The sequence below is a fragment of the Aquarana catesbeiana genome, linkage group LG10 (genome assembly GCF_042186555.1).
Source record: "Aquarana catesbeiana isolate 2022-GZ linkage group LG10, ASM4218655v1, whole genome shotgun sequence".
Classification (NCBI taxonomy): domain Eukaryota; kingdom Metazoa; phylum Chordata; class Amphibia; order Anura; family Ranidae; genus Aquarana; species Aquarana catesbeiana.
Window position 1 is genome coordinate 187,271,041 of NC_133333.1, and position 15,892 is coordinate 187,286,932.

The window sequence follows — 15,892 nt, forward strand, 5'->3', positions numbered from 1 at the left end:
ACTGCACTGTTCCCTTATTTTTATTTTAAACAAACTTTATTGAAATGTCAAACAGAAATTTCATACAGTTCAATTGGCTGCCTATGATGTGAGGCGGTGCCATGCGCTACGCTGAAAAAAATGTAGTGCATGCAGTACTTTTTCAGTACACTGTGCCCGCATACCATCACAAGGCTGTGGTGTGAACAGGGCACATAGTAGACAAAGCATTTTGCCCTGTCATGTGGTGGGACTGCATTGGAATAGCTGCCCAGCACAGTCCAACCGTTTCTGGTGTGAATGGACCCTAAGGCTGCTGAACTCCACCATCTTGAATGTGATGTCAGCAGCCCAGCAAACTTAAAGTGGAGCTCCACCCAAAAGGGGAAGCTTTGCTTGTCCACACCCCCCCCCCCCTACTGCTACATTTGGCACTTTGGAGGGGGGGGTACTTGGTTTGGACAGGTACCCGCTCCCACTTCTGGGTAAGATTGCCGAGGCAATCTTTGAGTATATCCGGCCCCTCCTCTTTCCCCCCGCTGCCTTCTGGGACACACACAGGTCAGAAGATGGCAGGACCATTCAGAAAGTGCAGCGTGACTTATGCATTCACAGTAGGGAACTGGTTTTCCCTAGTGAAGATGCTGGCGTCTGCACCCAAAGCAGACTGAAGAATTGGCTCGGGTGCTGACATCGCTGGATTCCTGGACAGGTAAGTGTACTTATGTAGCACTGCCCCCTAGGGGACTGCTTGGAATTACCTGCTCATCTGCACTGCTATGACCTGGTGAACATTCCAACCCACCTGACACTCTGGGTTCAGACATCCTGGTACTGCTGCAAAGTAATGAATCAGACAACTCAGCGTATTTAGATTCTGATAGTATTTACTTGAATCAACTGAAAAGGGAGGTACACAACAAGGAAAGAGTAAATTTGCTGAGCTTTAAGCCGACAGCACCAGCTCAACAAAAGAATTCCTCCGAAAGTAAAATCAAGGTAATGGCAGCTATGCAGCATGTTAAAACACTTCCTTTAAAAAATTTCCCCTTGGAGATGAATGTAACCAAATGGACTAGACTGGCTCACTAAAAGAGGTTACCTGGTGGAACTACAACAGCTCTAGTAATGAAAGCTCAGCCCTAGAGGTGATAGTACAAGGGCCCTTGTGTAACTCTAACTTTAATGTTCTTGTTGCAGATCTGATGTTCTTCACCAGTACGTCGGAGCTCGTTATTTGTAATCCAATCAGGTGTAGGGAGATGTACTAGGTTCCTTGTAGAAAGTGAAGTTAAAGCGTTTAAACACTGCGTGCAGCTACATTCAGGAAAGTGTTGCTATCCCTTTGGCGGACACTACATGCCCCAGGTACGTGACTGAAGTCTAGTAGAACTGACACTTTTCTAAGGACAGCTTCAACCCCTCGCTATGCAATCGCTTTCTCCAACCGAGCTTCATGCTCTTCCAACGTTCGGCCAAACACAATGATGTCATCGAGATAAACTAGTACTTCCAACAAGTTCATGTCGCCCACTGTGTTCTCATTAGCCGCTGGAAAGTGGCAGGGGCCCCTGTTAGTCCCTTTGGCATCCGGCCAAACTTAAAAAAACGTAAAAGGCTAATGAAAGCCATCTTCGCTCTGTCATCTGGATGCATGGGTATCTGGTAATATCCACTCTTTAGATCCAGCACACTGAACCATTTAGCCCCTGACAAGCACTGCAGGGCTTCTTCTATGCGAGGGGTTGTGTATTGATCTGGGATAGTCCTTCCATTCAAGGTTCGGTAGTCGATGCACATCCGAAGGGACCCATTCTTTTTCCTTACTACCACAATCGGAGAAGCATAGGAGCTCCTGGACTCCCTGATAGGGATGAGCCGAACACCCCCTGGTTCGGTTCGCAGCAAAACATGCAAACAGGCAAAAAATTTGTTCGAACACGCAAACACAGTTAAAGTCTATGGGACATGAATGTGAAAAAATCTAAAGTGTTCGATTTAAGGCTTATATGCAAGTTATTGCTATAAAAAGTGTTTGGGGACCCGGGTCCTGCCCCAGGGGACATGTATCAATGCAAAAAAAAGTTTTAAAAACTGACGTTTTTTTGGGAGCAGCGATTTTAATAATGCTTATTGAGCATTCTAAGTGAAACAATAAAAATGAAATATTCCTTTAAATATCGTGCCGGGGTATGCCTGTAAATTAGCGTTTCTTTCCCATGTTTAAAACAGTTTCACAGCAAAATTACATTTCTAAAGGAAAAAAATGTAATTTAAAACTGCTCGCGGCTGTAATGTATTCGGCACATCACGGATCTTGTGGACAGATTACTGGGAGGGGCTGGGGAAGACCCGGCTGTCATGGTGCACGTTGGCACCAATGACAAAGTCAGAGGCAGATGGAGTGTCCTAAAGAACGATTTTAGGGACTTAGGTGCTAAATTGAGGAAAAGGACCTCCAAGGTAGTATTCTCAGGAATACTACCGGTACATCGAGCCACACCAGAAAGGCAGAGGGAGATTAGGGAAGTAAACAAGTGGCTGAAGAGCTGGTGTAGTAAGGAGGGGTTTGGGTTCCTGGAGGACTGGGCCGACTTCTCAGTCGGTAACCGGTACTATAGAAGGGACGGACTGCACCTAAATGAGGAGGGTGCAGATCTGCTGGGAATGAAGATGGCCAAAAAGTTAGAGGGGTTTTTAAACTAGGCGATGGGGGTGAGGGTCCAGAGACAGTGATAGCCAGCGCGGATGATATTCCAGAGGGTAGTGTTGGGGGTATTAGTGGTAGGTTAACCAAAGCACAAAAACACAAGGTGAGTATAGTAGCAAGTCCTAGTTGCAATTTTGAAACACCCAATACGAGGACAATATGCGACCGGTCTAAACTATGTGGCATGTTCACCAACGCCAGGAGCATGGCAGACAAGATGGGTGAACTAGAGATACTGTTGTACAAGGAGGATTTGGATTTTGTGGGAATTTCAGAGACCTGGTTCAACAGCTCTCATGATTGGCTGGCAAACATTCAAGGGTATACCTTATACCGCAAGGATAGAGAGGGTAAAAAAGGGGGAGGGGTATGCCTATATATCAAGAATAATGTACAAGCGAATGTGAGAGATGACATCACTGAGGGAGCTAGAGAGGAGGTGGAATCCTTATGGGTAGAGCTCCAAAGGGATGAAGCTAAGGGGAAAATAATACTGGGAGTATGCTATAGGCCCCCTAACCTGAAGGAGGAAGTGGAGACGGATCTCCTATCACAAATTGGATTAGCAGCAAGGATGGGAAGTGTTATCATAATGGGGGATTTTAATTATCCAGACATAGACTGGGCGGAGGGAACCGCGCATTCATTTAAGGCTCGCCAGTTCCTTAATGTCTTGCAGGACAATTTTATGGGTCAGATGGTAGACGCACCAACTAGAAATAAAACATTACTGGATCTACTGATTACCAACAATACAGACCTGATCACAGATGTGGAAATACGGGGCAATTTAGGTAACAGCGATCACAGGTCAATTAGTTTCAGCATAAATCACACAAATAGGAAACATAAAGGGAATACAAAGACACTGAATTTCAAAAGAGCCAACTTCCCTAAACTACAAACCTTGCTAAAAGGCATAAATTGGGATAAAATATTTGGAACAAAGAATACGGAGGAGAGATGGGTTTGCTTTAAGAGCATATTAAATAAGGGCATTAGCCAATGTATCCCATTGGGTAATAAATTTAAAAGAGCGAACAAAAATCCTGGATGGCTTAACTCCAATGTAAAAATGCATATAAAAGCAAAGGAGAAGGCCTTCAAAAAATACAAGGTTGAGGGATCATCCTCAGCATTCAGACTTTATAAAGAATGCAATAAGAAATGTAAGGGTGCAATTAGGACGGCTAAGATAGGACATGAAAGACACATAGCGGAGGAGAGCAAAAAAAATCCCAAGAAATTCTTTAAGTATGTAAACAGTAAAAAAGGGAGGACAGACCAGATTGGCCCCATAAAGAATGAGGAAGGACATCTGGTTACAAAGGATGGGGAGATGGCAAAGGTATTGAATTTATTCTTATCCTCAGTCTTCACGAGTGAATCGGGGGGCTTCAGTAACCAAAACTGCAGTGTTTATCCTCATGACACAACACAGGAAGCACCTCCATGGTTAACAGAGGACGGAATTAAAATTAGACTTGAGAAACTTAACATTAATAAATCACCGGGACCAGATGGCTTGCATCCGAGGGTACTTGGGGAACTCAGTCAGGTGATTGCCAGACCGTTGTTCCTAATTTTTACAGACAGTCTATTGACTGGAATGGTACCAGCTGATTGGAGAAAAGCCAATGTAGCACCAATATTTAAAAAGGGCCCAAAAAACATCCCTGGGAATTACAGACCAGTTAGCCTAACATCAATAGTATGTAAAATCTTGGAGGGGATGATAAGGGACTATATACAAGATTTTAGTAATAAGAACGATATCATTAGCAGTAATCAGCATGGATTCACGAAGAATCGTTCTTGCCAAACCAATCTATTAACCTTCTATGAGGAGGTGAGTTGCCATCTAGATAAAGGAAGGCCCGTAGACGTGGTGTATCTGGATTTTGTAAAAGCATTTGACACAGTTCCCCATAAACTTTTACTGTACAGAATAGGGTCCGTTGGCATGGACCATAGGGTGAGTACCTGGATTGAAAACTGGCTACAAGGGCGTGTTCAGAGGGTGGTGATAAATGGGGAGTACTCAGAATGGTCAGGGGTAGGTAGTGGGGTTCCCCAGGGTTCTGTGCTGGGACCAATCCTATTTAATTTGTTTATAAACGATCTGGAGGATGGGATAAACAGTTCAATCTCTGTATTTGCAGACGATACTAAGCTAAGTAGGGCAATAACTTCTCCGCAGGATGTGGAAACCTTGCAAAAAGACCTGAACAAATTAATGGGGTGGGTGACTACATGGCAAATGAGGTTCAATGTAGAAAAATGTAAAATAATGCATTTGGGTGGCAAAAATATGAATGCAATCTATACACTGGGGGGGAGAACCTCTGGGGGAATCTAGGATGGAAAAGGACCTGGGGGTCCTAGTAGATGATAGGCTCAGCAATGGCATGCAATGCCAAGCTGCTGCTAATAAGGCAAACAGAATATTGGCATGTATTAAAAGGGGGATCAACTCCAGAGATAAAACGATAATTCTCCTGCTCTACAAGACTCTGGTCCGGCCGCACCTGGAGTATGCTGTCCAGTTCTGGGCACCAGTCCTCAGGAAGGATGTACTGGAAATGGAGCGAGTACAAAGAAGGGCAACAAAGATAATAAAGGGTCTGGAGGATCTTAGTTATGAGGAAAGGTTGCGAGCGTTGAACTTATTCTCTCTGGAGAAGAGATGCTTGAGAGGGGATATGATTTCAATTTACAAATACTGTACTGGTGACCCCACAATAGGGATAAAACTTTTTCGCAGAAGAGAGTTTAATAAGACTCGGGGCCACTCATTACAATTAGAAGAAAAGAGGTTTAACCTTAAACTACGTAGAGGGTTCTTTACTGTAAGAGCGGTAAGGATGTGGAATTCCCTTCCACAGGCGGTGGTCTCAGCGGGGAGCATTGATAGCTTCAAGAAACTATTAGATAATCACCTGAATGACCGCAACATACAGGGATATGTAAGGTAATACTGACACATAATCACACACATAGGTTGGACTTGATGGACGTGTGTCTTTTTTCAACCTCACCTACTATGTAACTATGTAACTATGTATTGTCGGATCCTGACAATACAGATAAAAATACCAAAAAAAAAAAAATGGCGTGGATGCCCCCCCCCCAAAATCCATACCAGGCCCTTCAGGTCTGGTGTGGATATTAAGGGCAACCCCGCACCCAAATTCTTTAAAAAATGGCGTGGGCTCCCCCAGGCCCCCCAGGCACTATATACTCTGAACAGCAGTATATATACTATGGCTTGTCCTATATACAGTACTCTACAGAAAATTTGGCCTTAGGTGTTGGTGGTACCAGAACACTGTAAGCCCTCACAGATACTCATGTGGGTGATAGAACGGGCCCTGCTGTGAAATATTATATAAAAAGTTGTAATTACATGCCCCTGTTAAACAGGGGCAGAAAAATTGGACCTTGGGTAGTGATGGTGGTGGTGCCACAACACTGTAATCCCTCACATATACTCTTGTTGGGTGCAGGCACGGCCCTGCTGTGAAACATGACTGCCAGTTTCTTGTCCTTCTGTGGCACCCCCTCTCTCTAGGCTCACGTTACTCCTTTCCTCAACCTGGGAACAAACATTGGAGCCTTCAAATCGCCACGCATTCTCCAGCAGCATATAACCTACACTGTTGTCGAATAATTCTGGGAACTCCTCCATGCATGATGGTGGGGCTACGGAAGGAGTGACTGTGGACAAGGAGCCGGTGGAATAGGCTGCTTTGGCAGCTGCGTTGGAAGGCAAATTACTCTGAGCCTGGGTGACAGAGGATGAGGAGGATGAGGACGGCTTTGTTATCCACTCCACCAACTCTTCTGCATGTTGTGGCTCAATATAATGGCCAGCAGCAGCAAAAAAGGACAAGTGTGCTCCACGGCCACCTGCAGAGGATGCACCATGTCCACGACCAGCACTGTTGACTGTAGACACTGCTTGCCCTCTTTTAGTGGCCTGTGAGCGTCTGCCTCTCCTTGGTGGCCTTCCGGACATAATGTATTTTTTGTTTTGCAACACCACACTACACTGTATTAGATACTGTGTACACCGCCTGAAGTCTATTAGAAAGTGTACAACGGCTATATTGTATACTGTGCACATTGTATTAGATACCGTGTACACCGCCTGATGTGTATTAGAAACAGTACACCATGGAATGCACCGTAGATATAAGCTACATTGAATGAAGAGTGTGTGTATATATATATATATATATATATATATATATATATATATATACATACACACACACTATACTGTGTATATACAGTTGCAATAAAAAGTATGTGAACCCTTTTGGAATGAGATGGATTTCTGCACAAATTGGTCATAAAATGTGATCTGATCTTCATCTAAGTCACAACAATAGGCAATCACAGTCTGCTTAAACTAATAACACACAAAGAATTAAATATTACCATGTTTTTATTGAACACGCCATGTAAACATTCACAGTGCGGGTGCAAAAAGTATGTGAACCATTGGATTTAATAACTGGTTGAACCTCCTTTGGCAGCAATAACTTCAACCAAACGTTTCCTGTAAGTGCAGATCAGACGTGCACAGCGGTCTGGAGTAATTCTTGACCATTCCTCTTTACAGAACTGTTTCAGTTCAGCAATATTCTTGGGATGTTTGGTGTGAATCGCTTTCTTGAGGTCATGCCACAGCACTTCAATCGGGTTGAGGTCAGGACTCTGACTGGGCCACTCCAGAAGGTGTATTTTCTTCTGTTTAAGCCATTCTGTTGTTGATTTACTTCTATGCTTTGGGTCATTGTCCTGTTGCAACACCCATCTTCTGTTGAGCTTCAGCTGGTGGACAGATGGCCTTAAGTTCTCCTGCAAAATGTCTGGATAAACTTGGGAATTCATTTTTCCTTTGATGATAGCAATCCGTCCAGGCCCTGACGCAGCAAAGCAGCCCTAAACCATGATGCCGCCACCACCATACTTCACAGTTGGGATGAGGTTTTGATGTTGGTGTGCTGTGCCTCTTTTTCTCCACACATAGTGTTATGTGTTTCTTCCAAACAACTCAACTTTGGTTTCATCTGTCCACAGAATATTTTGCCAGTACTGCTGTGGAACATCCAGGTGCTCTTGTGCAAACTGTAAACGTCCAGCAATGGTTTTTTTGGACAGCAGTGGCTTCCTCTGTGGTATCCTCCCATGAAATGTATTCTTGTTTAGTGTTTTACGTATCGTAGATTCGCTAACAGGGATGTTAGCATATGCCAGAGACTTTTGTAAGTCTTTAGCTGACACTCTAGGATTCTTCTTCACCTCACTGAGCAGTCTGCGCTGTGCTCTTTCAGTCATCTTTACAGGACGCCCACTCCTAGGGAGAGTAGCAGCAGTGCTGAACTTTCTCCATTCATAGACAATTTGTCTTACCGTGGACTGATGAACAGCAAGGCTTTTGGAGATAATTTTGAAACCCTTTCCAGCTTTATGCAAGTCAACAATTCTTAATCGTAGGTCTTCTGAGAGCTCTTTTGTGCGAGGCATCATTCACATCAGGCAATGCTTTTTGTGAAAAGCATTGTGAAAAGCATGGTGTGTGTTGTTAATAGGGCAGGGCAGCTGTAACCAACACCTCCAATCTCATCTCATTGATTGGACTCCAGTTGGCAGACACCTCACTCCAATTAGCTCTTGGAGATCTCATTAGTCTAGGGGTTCACATACCTTTTCCACCTGCACTGTGAATGTTTACATGGTGTGTTCAATAAAAACATGGTAACATTTAATTCTTTGTGTGTTATTAGTTTAAGCAGACTGTTATTGTCTATTGTTGTGACTTAGATGAAGATCAGATCACATTTTATGACCAATTTGTGCAGAAATCCATATCATTCCAATAGGGTTCACATACTTTTTATTGCAACTGTATATGTGTGCGTGTGTGTATATATATATATATATATATATATATATATATATATATATATATATATATATATATATATATATATATATATAATTTTAATTCACTGCCAAACATCTATTAGAAACTACACTGTATTAGATACTGTGTACACCGCCCCTGCACTGTATTAGCAACTGTACAATGGCTGCACTGTGTTATATACTGTGTACACCACCAGAAGTGTATTAGAAACTGTACACACTGTATTAGATACTGTGTACACCGCCTGCACTGTATTAGCAACTGTACACCACAGAATGCACTGTAGATATAGGCTACAATGAATGCAGAGTATAAATAGATATACAGTCCCTGACAAAAGTCTTGTCGCTTCTCTATTTTGTAGAAACTCCTGCTATTAAGCTGATTTTTAATTTATCAATTGGTGTTAGAAATGGCTCATATGAAAAGCTAAAGCTCTCCCAAATGATGTTTAATGCACTGAAATAAATTAGTTTCACTGAAAAAAAGATTTATCATTTAATCAAGACAGACAGGTCAAATTTTGGCAAGACAAAAGTTTTGTCGCCTATACAGAAATTGAACAACTTTACTGAAAATCCAAAAATATGTCAGCAAATTAAGTAGTGGTGCTGTGAGATCCAAATGTAATATCTTGTATGACTTCCATGAGCTTGAAGGACAGCATCCATGCGGTTTGGCAAGGATTTATACAATTTATTGATGAAGTCATCAGGAATAGCAAAGAAAACCGTCTTGCACGCTTCCCAGAGTTCATCAATATTCTTTGGTTTTGTCTTCCATGCTTCATCTTTCATCCTACACCACATATGCTCAATGATGTTCATGTCTGGTGACTGGGCTGGCCAATCCTGGAGCATCTTGATCTTCTTTGCCTTAAGGAACTTTAATGTGGAGATGGAAGTATGTGATGGAGCACCATCCTGCTGCAAAATTTTTTATGGTTGGGAATATAAGAGGTAGCTAAGATTTCTTGGTATTTTAGACTATTGATCTTGCCTTCCACCCTTCAGATCCCTCGCACACCCCCATACTGGATGTAACCCCAGACCATGATTTTGCCTCCACAAAACTTCACAGTTTTCTGGGTAAATCTCAGCTCCATGAGGGTTCCAGTAGGTCTCCTGCAATATTTGCAGCGACTGTGGTGTAATTCAACAGAAGATTCATCTGAAAAATCCACCTTCTGCCACTTTTCCAGAGTCCATCCTTTTAGCAGGCTGTGGCCCTTGGCAAATGCCACACGGTTTTTTAATTGTCTTTTGTTTAGTGCTGGCTTATGGGCACTGATTCGACCATGGAGGCCATTTCGAGACAGAATCCGACAAACTGTTCTGGTTGACACAGGGACTTCAGGTGACCAGGTCTCGTGGAGCTCTGCTGCAGTGAAAAATGGGCTGGCCTTGGATTTTTGAGCCAACAAACTGTCCTCTCGAGCATTTGTCTTGCGGGGTCGGCCTGACCTGGCCTTGTCCAAAACGTCTCCAGTCTCTTCAAATCTTTTTTTTATCCTCTGAACTTGACACTGAGACACATTGAAGGTGTCTGCCACATCAGCAGTGGATCTGGTCTTCAGCCTCTTGATAATCAACACTTTAGTCTCCGGGTGAATCTTAGGCATGTTTGCAGAGGTCTAGTTGCAGTTGAGAAGGTCTAGTGTACTGGTGTTCTTTTTATACACACCTGAGACCTAATTGATCCTTTATTAGTCACAGGTGAAGCTCATATAACAAGGCGACAACACTTATGTCTTGGCAAAAATTGACTCAATGGGCTTTACCAAGCTGTGAATATTAGAATACTTTTTGTCAGTTTCGTTTTGCACTGAAACATTAATACAAAAGCTGTTGGGATTAAAATGACCCATTTCTTGTAACAAAATCTTGATTAGAAATATATTTTAGCGGCACTTCAGGTCAATTTGTACACAAGCGACAAGACTTTTGTCAGGGACTGTATAAATATATATACTTGACTGTGTGTGTGTGTGTGTATGTATGTGTGTGTGTATATATATATATATATATATATATATTATATCAAATACACTGCCACTAACTGAATAACCTGGCTGCTTAATCTAACTCAAGCTATCTCTCTGTCCATGCCAACAACACTAAAGACGGCCGCTCTGTAAAGCGGCCTTATATAGTGTGGGGCGTGGACTTAGTCCCCCTGAGCCATGATTGGCCAAAGGCACCCTGCCCTGGTTTGATCCAGCTCTTCTGTGGCTTCTCCTTCCACAAGGTAGGCCCGGTGCCCTTGTGCCAAAGCTCTCAGCCACCTTCTGATCTCCTTCTCGGTATGCTCATTCCCCGAGATCTCCAGAATGGTGCTTTTGTCGTCAGGGCCCCCTGACTTCTGCCCCAAGTAACTGTGGCCGTTGAGACGGCCTCCCACGCGGATTGTGGTTCCAGTCTAGGTCGCCTAAGGACAGCTACAGATTTAATCCCGGACAAGCCCTCAAATGTAGCACTGCCCCTAGGGGACTGCTTGGAATTACCTGCTCATCTGCACTGCTATGACCTGATGAACATTCCAAGAATTCCTCCGAAAGTCAAAACAAGGTAATAACAGATATGCAGCACATTAAAACATTTCCTTTGCAAGGTAATACTTTCCCTTTTTAGATGAATGTAACAGAGAAAATTGAGTACTGTCCGTGATACTTTTTTTATTTGCACTAACATACAATTTTTCAGGACAAGCTTTCGGGGTATGTCCCCTTCTTCAAGGTCCAAGCAGTACTACTTGGACCTTGAAGAAGGGGACATACCCCGAAAGCTTGTCCTGAAAAATTGTATGTTAGTGCAAATAAAAAAAGTATCACGGACAGTACTCAATTTTCTCTGTCACAATTGCACTAATACGGCTACAATCAAATCAAGTAAGATGAATGTAACCAAACGGACTAGACTGGCTCACTAAAAGAGGTTACCTGGTGGAACTACAATGGCTCTAGTAATGAAAGCTCAGCCCTAGAGGTGATAGTACAAGGGCCCTTATGTAACTCTAACTTTAATGTTCTCATTGCAGATCTGATGTTGTTCACCGGTACGTCAGAGCTCGTTATTTGTAATCCAATTAGGTGTAGGGAAAAGTACTAGATTTCTTGTAGAAAGTGAAGTTAAAGTGTTTAAACACTGCATGCAGCTAATTTCAGGAAAGTGTTTGTAAAGTGGATGTGTCTGATGCAACATGTCCCAGTGATTCCGTGACAAGAGTGCAGATAAAAGATGGGCGATTAGCCCTCTCACTGATAACCAGGTAGATGTAATGTCTTCTGAACAGCTTCTGGCGTAGCGATGCTTTTACAGCGAATCCGGCGCTTTGATCTTTCTTTTGCAGCTTCACACACCGACTGGCTGGTCACTGGACTGATGCGGTAAGGATATCTGATGGCAACCCATGGAACTAAACTCTTCTGGCGTGGGTGGGCAGATGTTACACCAAGTAGTAGGCCGCAACATCTCTCTCTCCGCACGGAGAGGTCCATCTCGTGTCAGGCCCAGGAGGAAGAGAGCGATGGGCGGGTCTCTGGCTTCTTTTATAGCTCCTCCCAGCAATCCCTCTGATGGTAGCAATGATCTCTGGGATATGTGGTTCAGATACATGGACAGGCAGAACAGTTATCAGTCTGGTGAACTACCCATCCCATAGTTCCCTTGACTGAACTCACAAATATGATGTCATGATGGGCAATAAGGGACATGCAATGCATAAAGACACCGGAGGATTGCCGTACTTTGCAATTGTAGTCCACATTGCTACACTTATAATAAAAGTCAGCAGCTACAGTATTTATACCTGTTGACTTTTAATTTTTTTGGGGGAGACTGAAACTCCCTCTTTGGGTGGCGTGAGATTGCAGTGCAAATCACTTGCGATGTACGTGCAAAGCGATTTCAGCCATACAGATAGTATGACTGATATCACATCGCATTTGGATCAAACTTGCACAGGACCCCTTTTTTGGTACGCACCAGAATCGGATTGCATGGGTGCTCAAACCCATGCGATCCGATTCATGTCCAAACTGTCAGTTCGCAGTGTGATATGCAAGCTGAAATGGGGGTGTCATTAACATTGTATTGACACTCCCAGCAGTTTGCATATGGCAGTATGAACTGCCGTGCGAGTCGGGTGCGATGTGGGAACCCGCAGTGGATTTGCAGGGTTCCTGCATCGCACAAGTGTGAACTGAGCCTGAGTGACACTCTGTAGTTTTTCCCTTCGCTCCTCCCCCAGCAGCTGTAAAAAAGATTATGGAAGAAGGGGAGAGTGGAGAAGCTGGGCCAACACAGACAGTAATTAGAACCTTCCAGGAAAAAAAAAGGGCTCAGACATGCAAGGAGGAAGAGATTTAACAAGGGAATTAGTAGTCAAATTTTCAAGAATGTTCAAAGGCTCATAGCAAATGAATAAGAAATCATTTATGGAACGGAAAAACACTACAGGTAGCATTTTTTTTTTTTTTTTTTTTGCTTTTACCTGCAGTTTTTCTTTTTAGGTTGGTGACAGGGAAAACCACACCAAGCTGCAAAAAAACATGCAGATAAGGACAGAAATGTCATCATCATGGACAGTATAATGTGTGCAGATATTTAAAAAAGATTTTGGGAAAAGAGTTTAGCAATGAAATTGAATTCCTGGTATATTTTGTATTAAATAGTTATAATGGTCTAGTCTGAACTCATATAAGTATGCATCTTTTATATCTGTGAGACCAATGTGGAAGCAGAGAAACACTGTAGTAGTCACCGTTACTAAAGTGATCTCCATGGTTTTCCTAGGTCCCATACTGAAGCATTCTATGATTGGAAGAAGTGGAAAGGTGGGGTAGTGACATCACGATCTCCACCCCATCCAACCAGAGAATTCTTTGCATTCATTGAAAAAAATCCATGGTGGCTGAGCCTAGCAAGTGACCCCTGTTGATAGGCACGGTGATACTGTAGTAGTACTATAGTGACTCTCAAGTCCCACAAATATGGATATTTCTTACTTATATTGGTCCAACTATGCAATAAAAACCATACCTGGATTTCAGTTTTAAAAGGTGTGACACTTTGAGGCTTTGACACTGTGAGAATATAGGAAAATGTGACACAGGATTTTCATTTAGGGTAAATGTGACAATCCAGACTTGTGTTTCTGGGCAGAGAATGCTGTGTATTTGGCTTTCTACAGATTCTGTAGTCCTGGATCGGACCATTCAATCCTGTGTCTGAGTTTTGCTAGATTCCTGCTAACTGGCTGAGTACACAGGTATATGGGGTCTTTATATACTCACGTCTGAGGATAGCTCAGAGCTCCCAGTTTGGAGACTACCAGTGGGGGAGATGGAAGGTTATGTTGAGGGGCCAGAGGACCCAGCCAGAAGCCAAAAGACAGAGGGTCTCAGTTCCAGGAGTCAGGTTATCTCCTATTGAGGTGTCAGGAGAACCCCAATCCATAGGCCAGAGGTAGACCATCCAGCAAGGTGCTGTGACTAAAGGCTAGAGAGCCAATTGTCCAAGAGAGTTGGACAACACAGTCTGAGAGACTGGTAAGAGGTACAGCATGGTACTGCAGTTGAAGCTGAGTAAGCTGATGAGCCAGGTGGCTAGGAATTTTCCAGTGTTTGTATTCTGCTGAAGCTGTAGAAGATCCTCTTTGTGGGAAGTCATTCATTTGTGAACTTTTGCTTTCTTTTAAATAAAAGTCCCAAGCCCTTAAAAATAGTTCCAGCCTGTCGTGGACTTACTGTGCATCTACAACGAGAGCTAACTAGATCATGTCACAAATGTTTTTTAGTGGAAAAAAAAAATCGGAGTCATATAGACAAATAATGTACTTACTGTTGCTTCCAGTAGTGCTTCCAGTAGAAGGGTTTTTGGTGGTGGGGGCAGTATGCCTATGAATATAAAGCAAAATGTAAATCATATGAACAAAATTCTTAAGAACGTGGACCTCCATATATCATGTTAAAGCGGACCTCCCCCCCCTCCAAAAAAAAAAAACTGTGTTGGGTACAAAATTCTAGCATGATAAAATGTTTTTCTATGGTAAATAAAAAGCATTTGACCGCTGCTTACGATTAACTGCATTGCAGCACTTCCTGGTCTTTAGATGCATCGGTGATATAACCAGGACCTCACAGATGCATTTTGGGAAGACTACTCTACCCAGTGCCTTACTGGGAAATCTCCTGTATACATGGTTAGATGTTGCGAGATTTCTAGCGAATACTTTTTTCCTCTCTATTCAGATGGCACACATAGGCATCGAGGGGTGGGGGTGGGGGGGCCTAGAGCTCCAGGTAGTATGGGGATATTGAATCCTCTGCCCTTTCATTTGGGTTCACAAATGGATGATTGATATGTCTGCAGATATATAGTGTACTGGCACTGACAAATAAAAGCCACCCAAAACCTGGAAGTAATACTACAAAGGGATTGCTTTGGTGTAGTTATCTTTACTAAAAGAACTGAGAAACCTGTACATGGCCTAGTGACCTCATGTGTGAGAATTTCCAGTTATTAAATACTGCCCCTGTTGACTTGAAGGTTAGTTGGAAGTTTGAAAACTCTAACAGTAAGCTGTGGAAGTTTGAATCATGTTGTGTGGAAACCATGACACCTACAGAGGTATTTCCCAAAAATCAATGACATCAGTGACAGGCCCTCCAGGTTGAGGGTTGGCATAGGTCTGATGAGCCTATCTTAGATAAAGAGAATTGTCCACAAAGAACACATAGTAAGGCTGGACATAAAAGAACAATCCTGATTATATCATGTGGCCTGGAACATTGAATGTGCCCAAAATGTATATAAAGGCTATTTTTTTATTGCTCCCCGGTGTAGCCTACCATGTTCTCTTCACTTTTCCTTCTTTCCATTTATACTCCATGATAGCTGCTTTCCTGAACCTGTAATTATTATTGAGGGCCAGGCCTATTTACTATCACTGGTTGACATTAGCCCTTTAAATAGACAGTGGTTGTCTCCTAGGCATGCTCACCTGTGCCACAAACTACATTCCTATGCTGGAGAAACTACATGGAGAGGAAGATCCCCTACAGTGTAAACAGAAAGAAGTGGAGCAGAGGACACTGGGAAATGTAGTTTAGTTTGATATTTCACGTGTGCAATTTTAGATATCCACCTGTGGCTCCAGGATGGGTGCACCTATATGGAAGTCAATGAACGAATGTGCATGGACCCAGAAATGTAAAAGCCTATATTTAATTTAATAAATGGAATTGTTGAAAAAGAGGGATGTGG

At 42.9% G+C, this 15,892-nt stretch overlaps 1 protein-coding gene across 2 annotated transcripts in view; it reads right to left on the reverse strand.

Annotated features, from left to right (window-relative positions):
• The window catches only part of LOC141111081 (uncharacterized), a 59,576-nt gene that overhangs the window by 12,326 nt on the left and 31,358 nt on the right, over nt 1–15,892 (reverse strand). For both annotated transcript variants that reach the window (XM_073603074.1, XM_073603073.1), the window contains exon 4: nt 14,468–14,523. In XM_073603074.1, the coding sequence (XP_073459175.1) occupies nt 14,468–14,523 (56 nt within the window). The remainder of the gene's footprint in view (nt 1–14,467; nt 14,524–15,892) is intronic.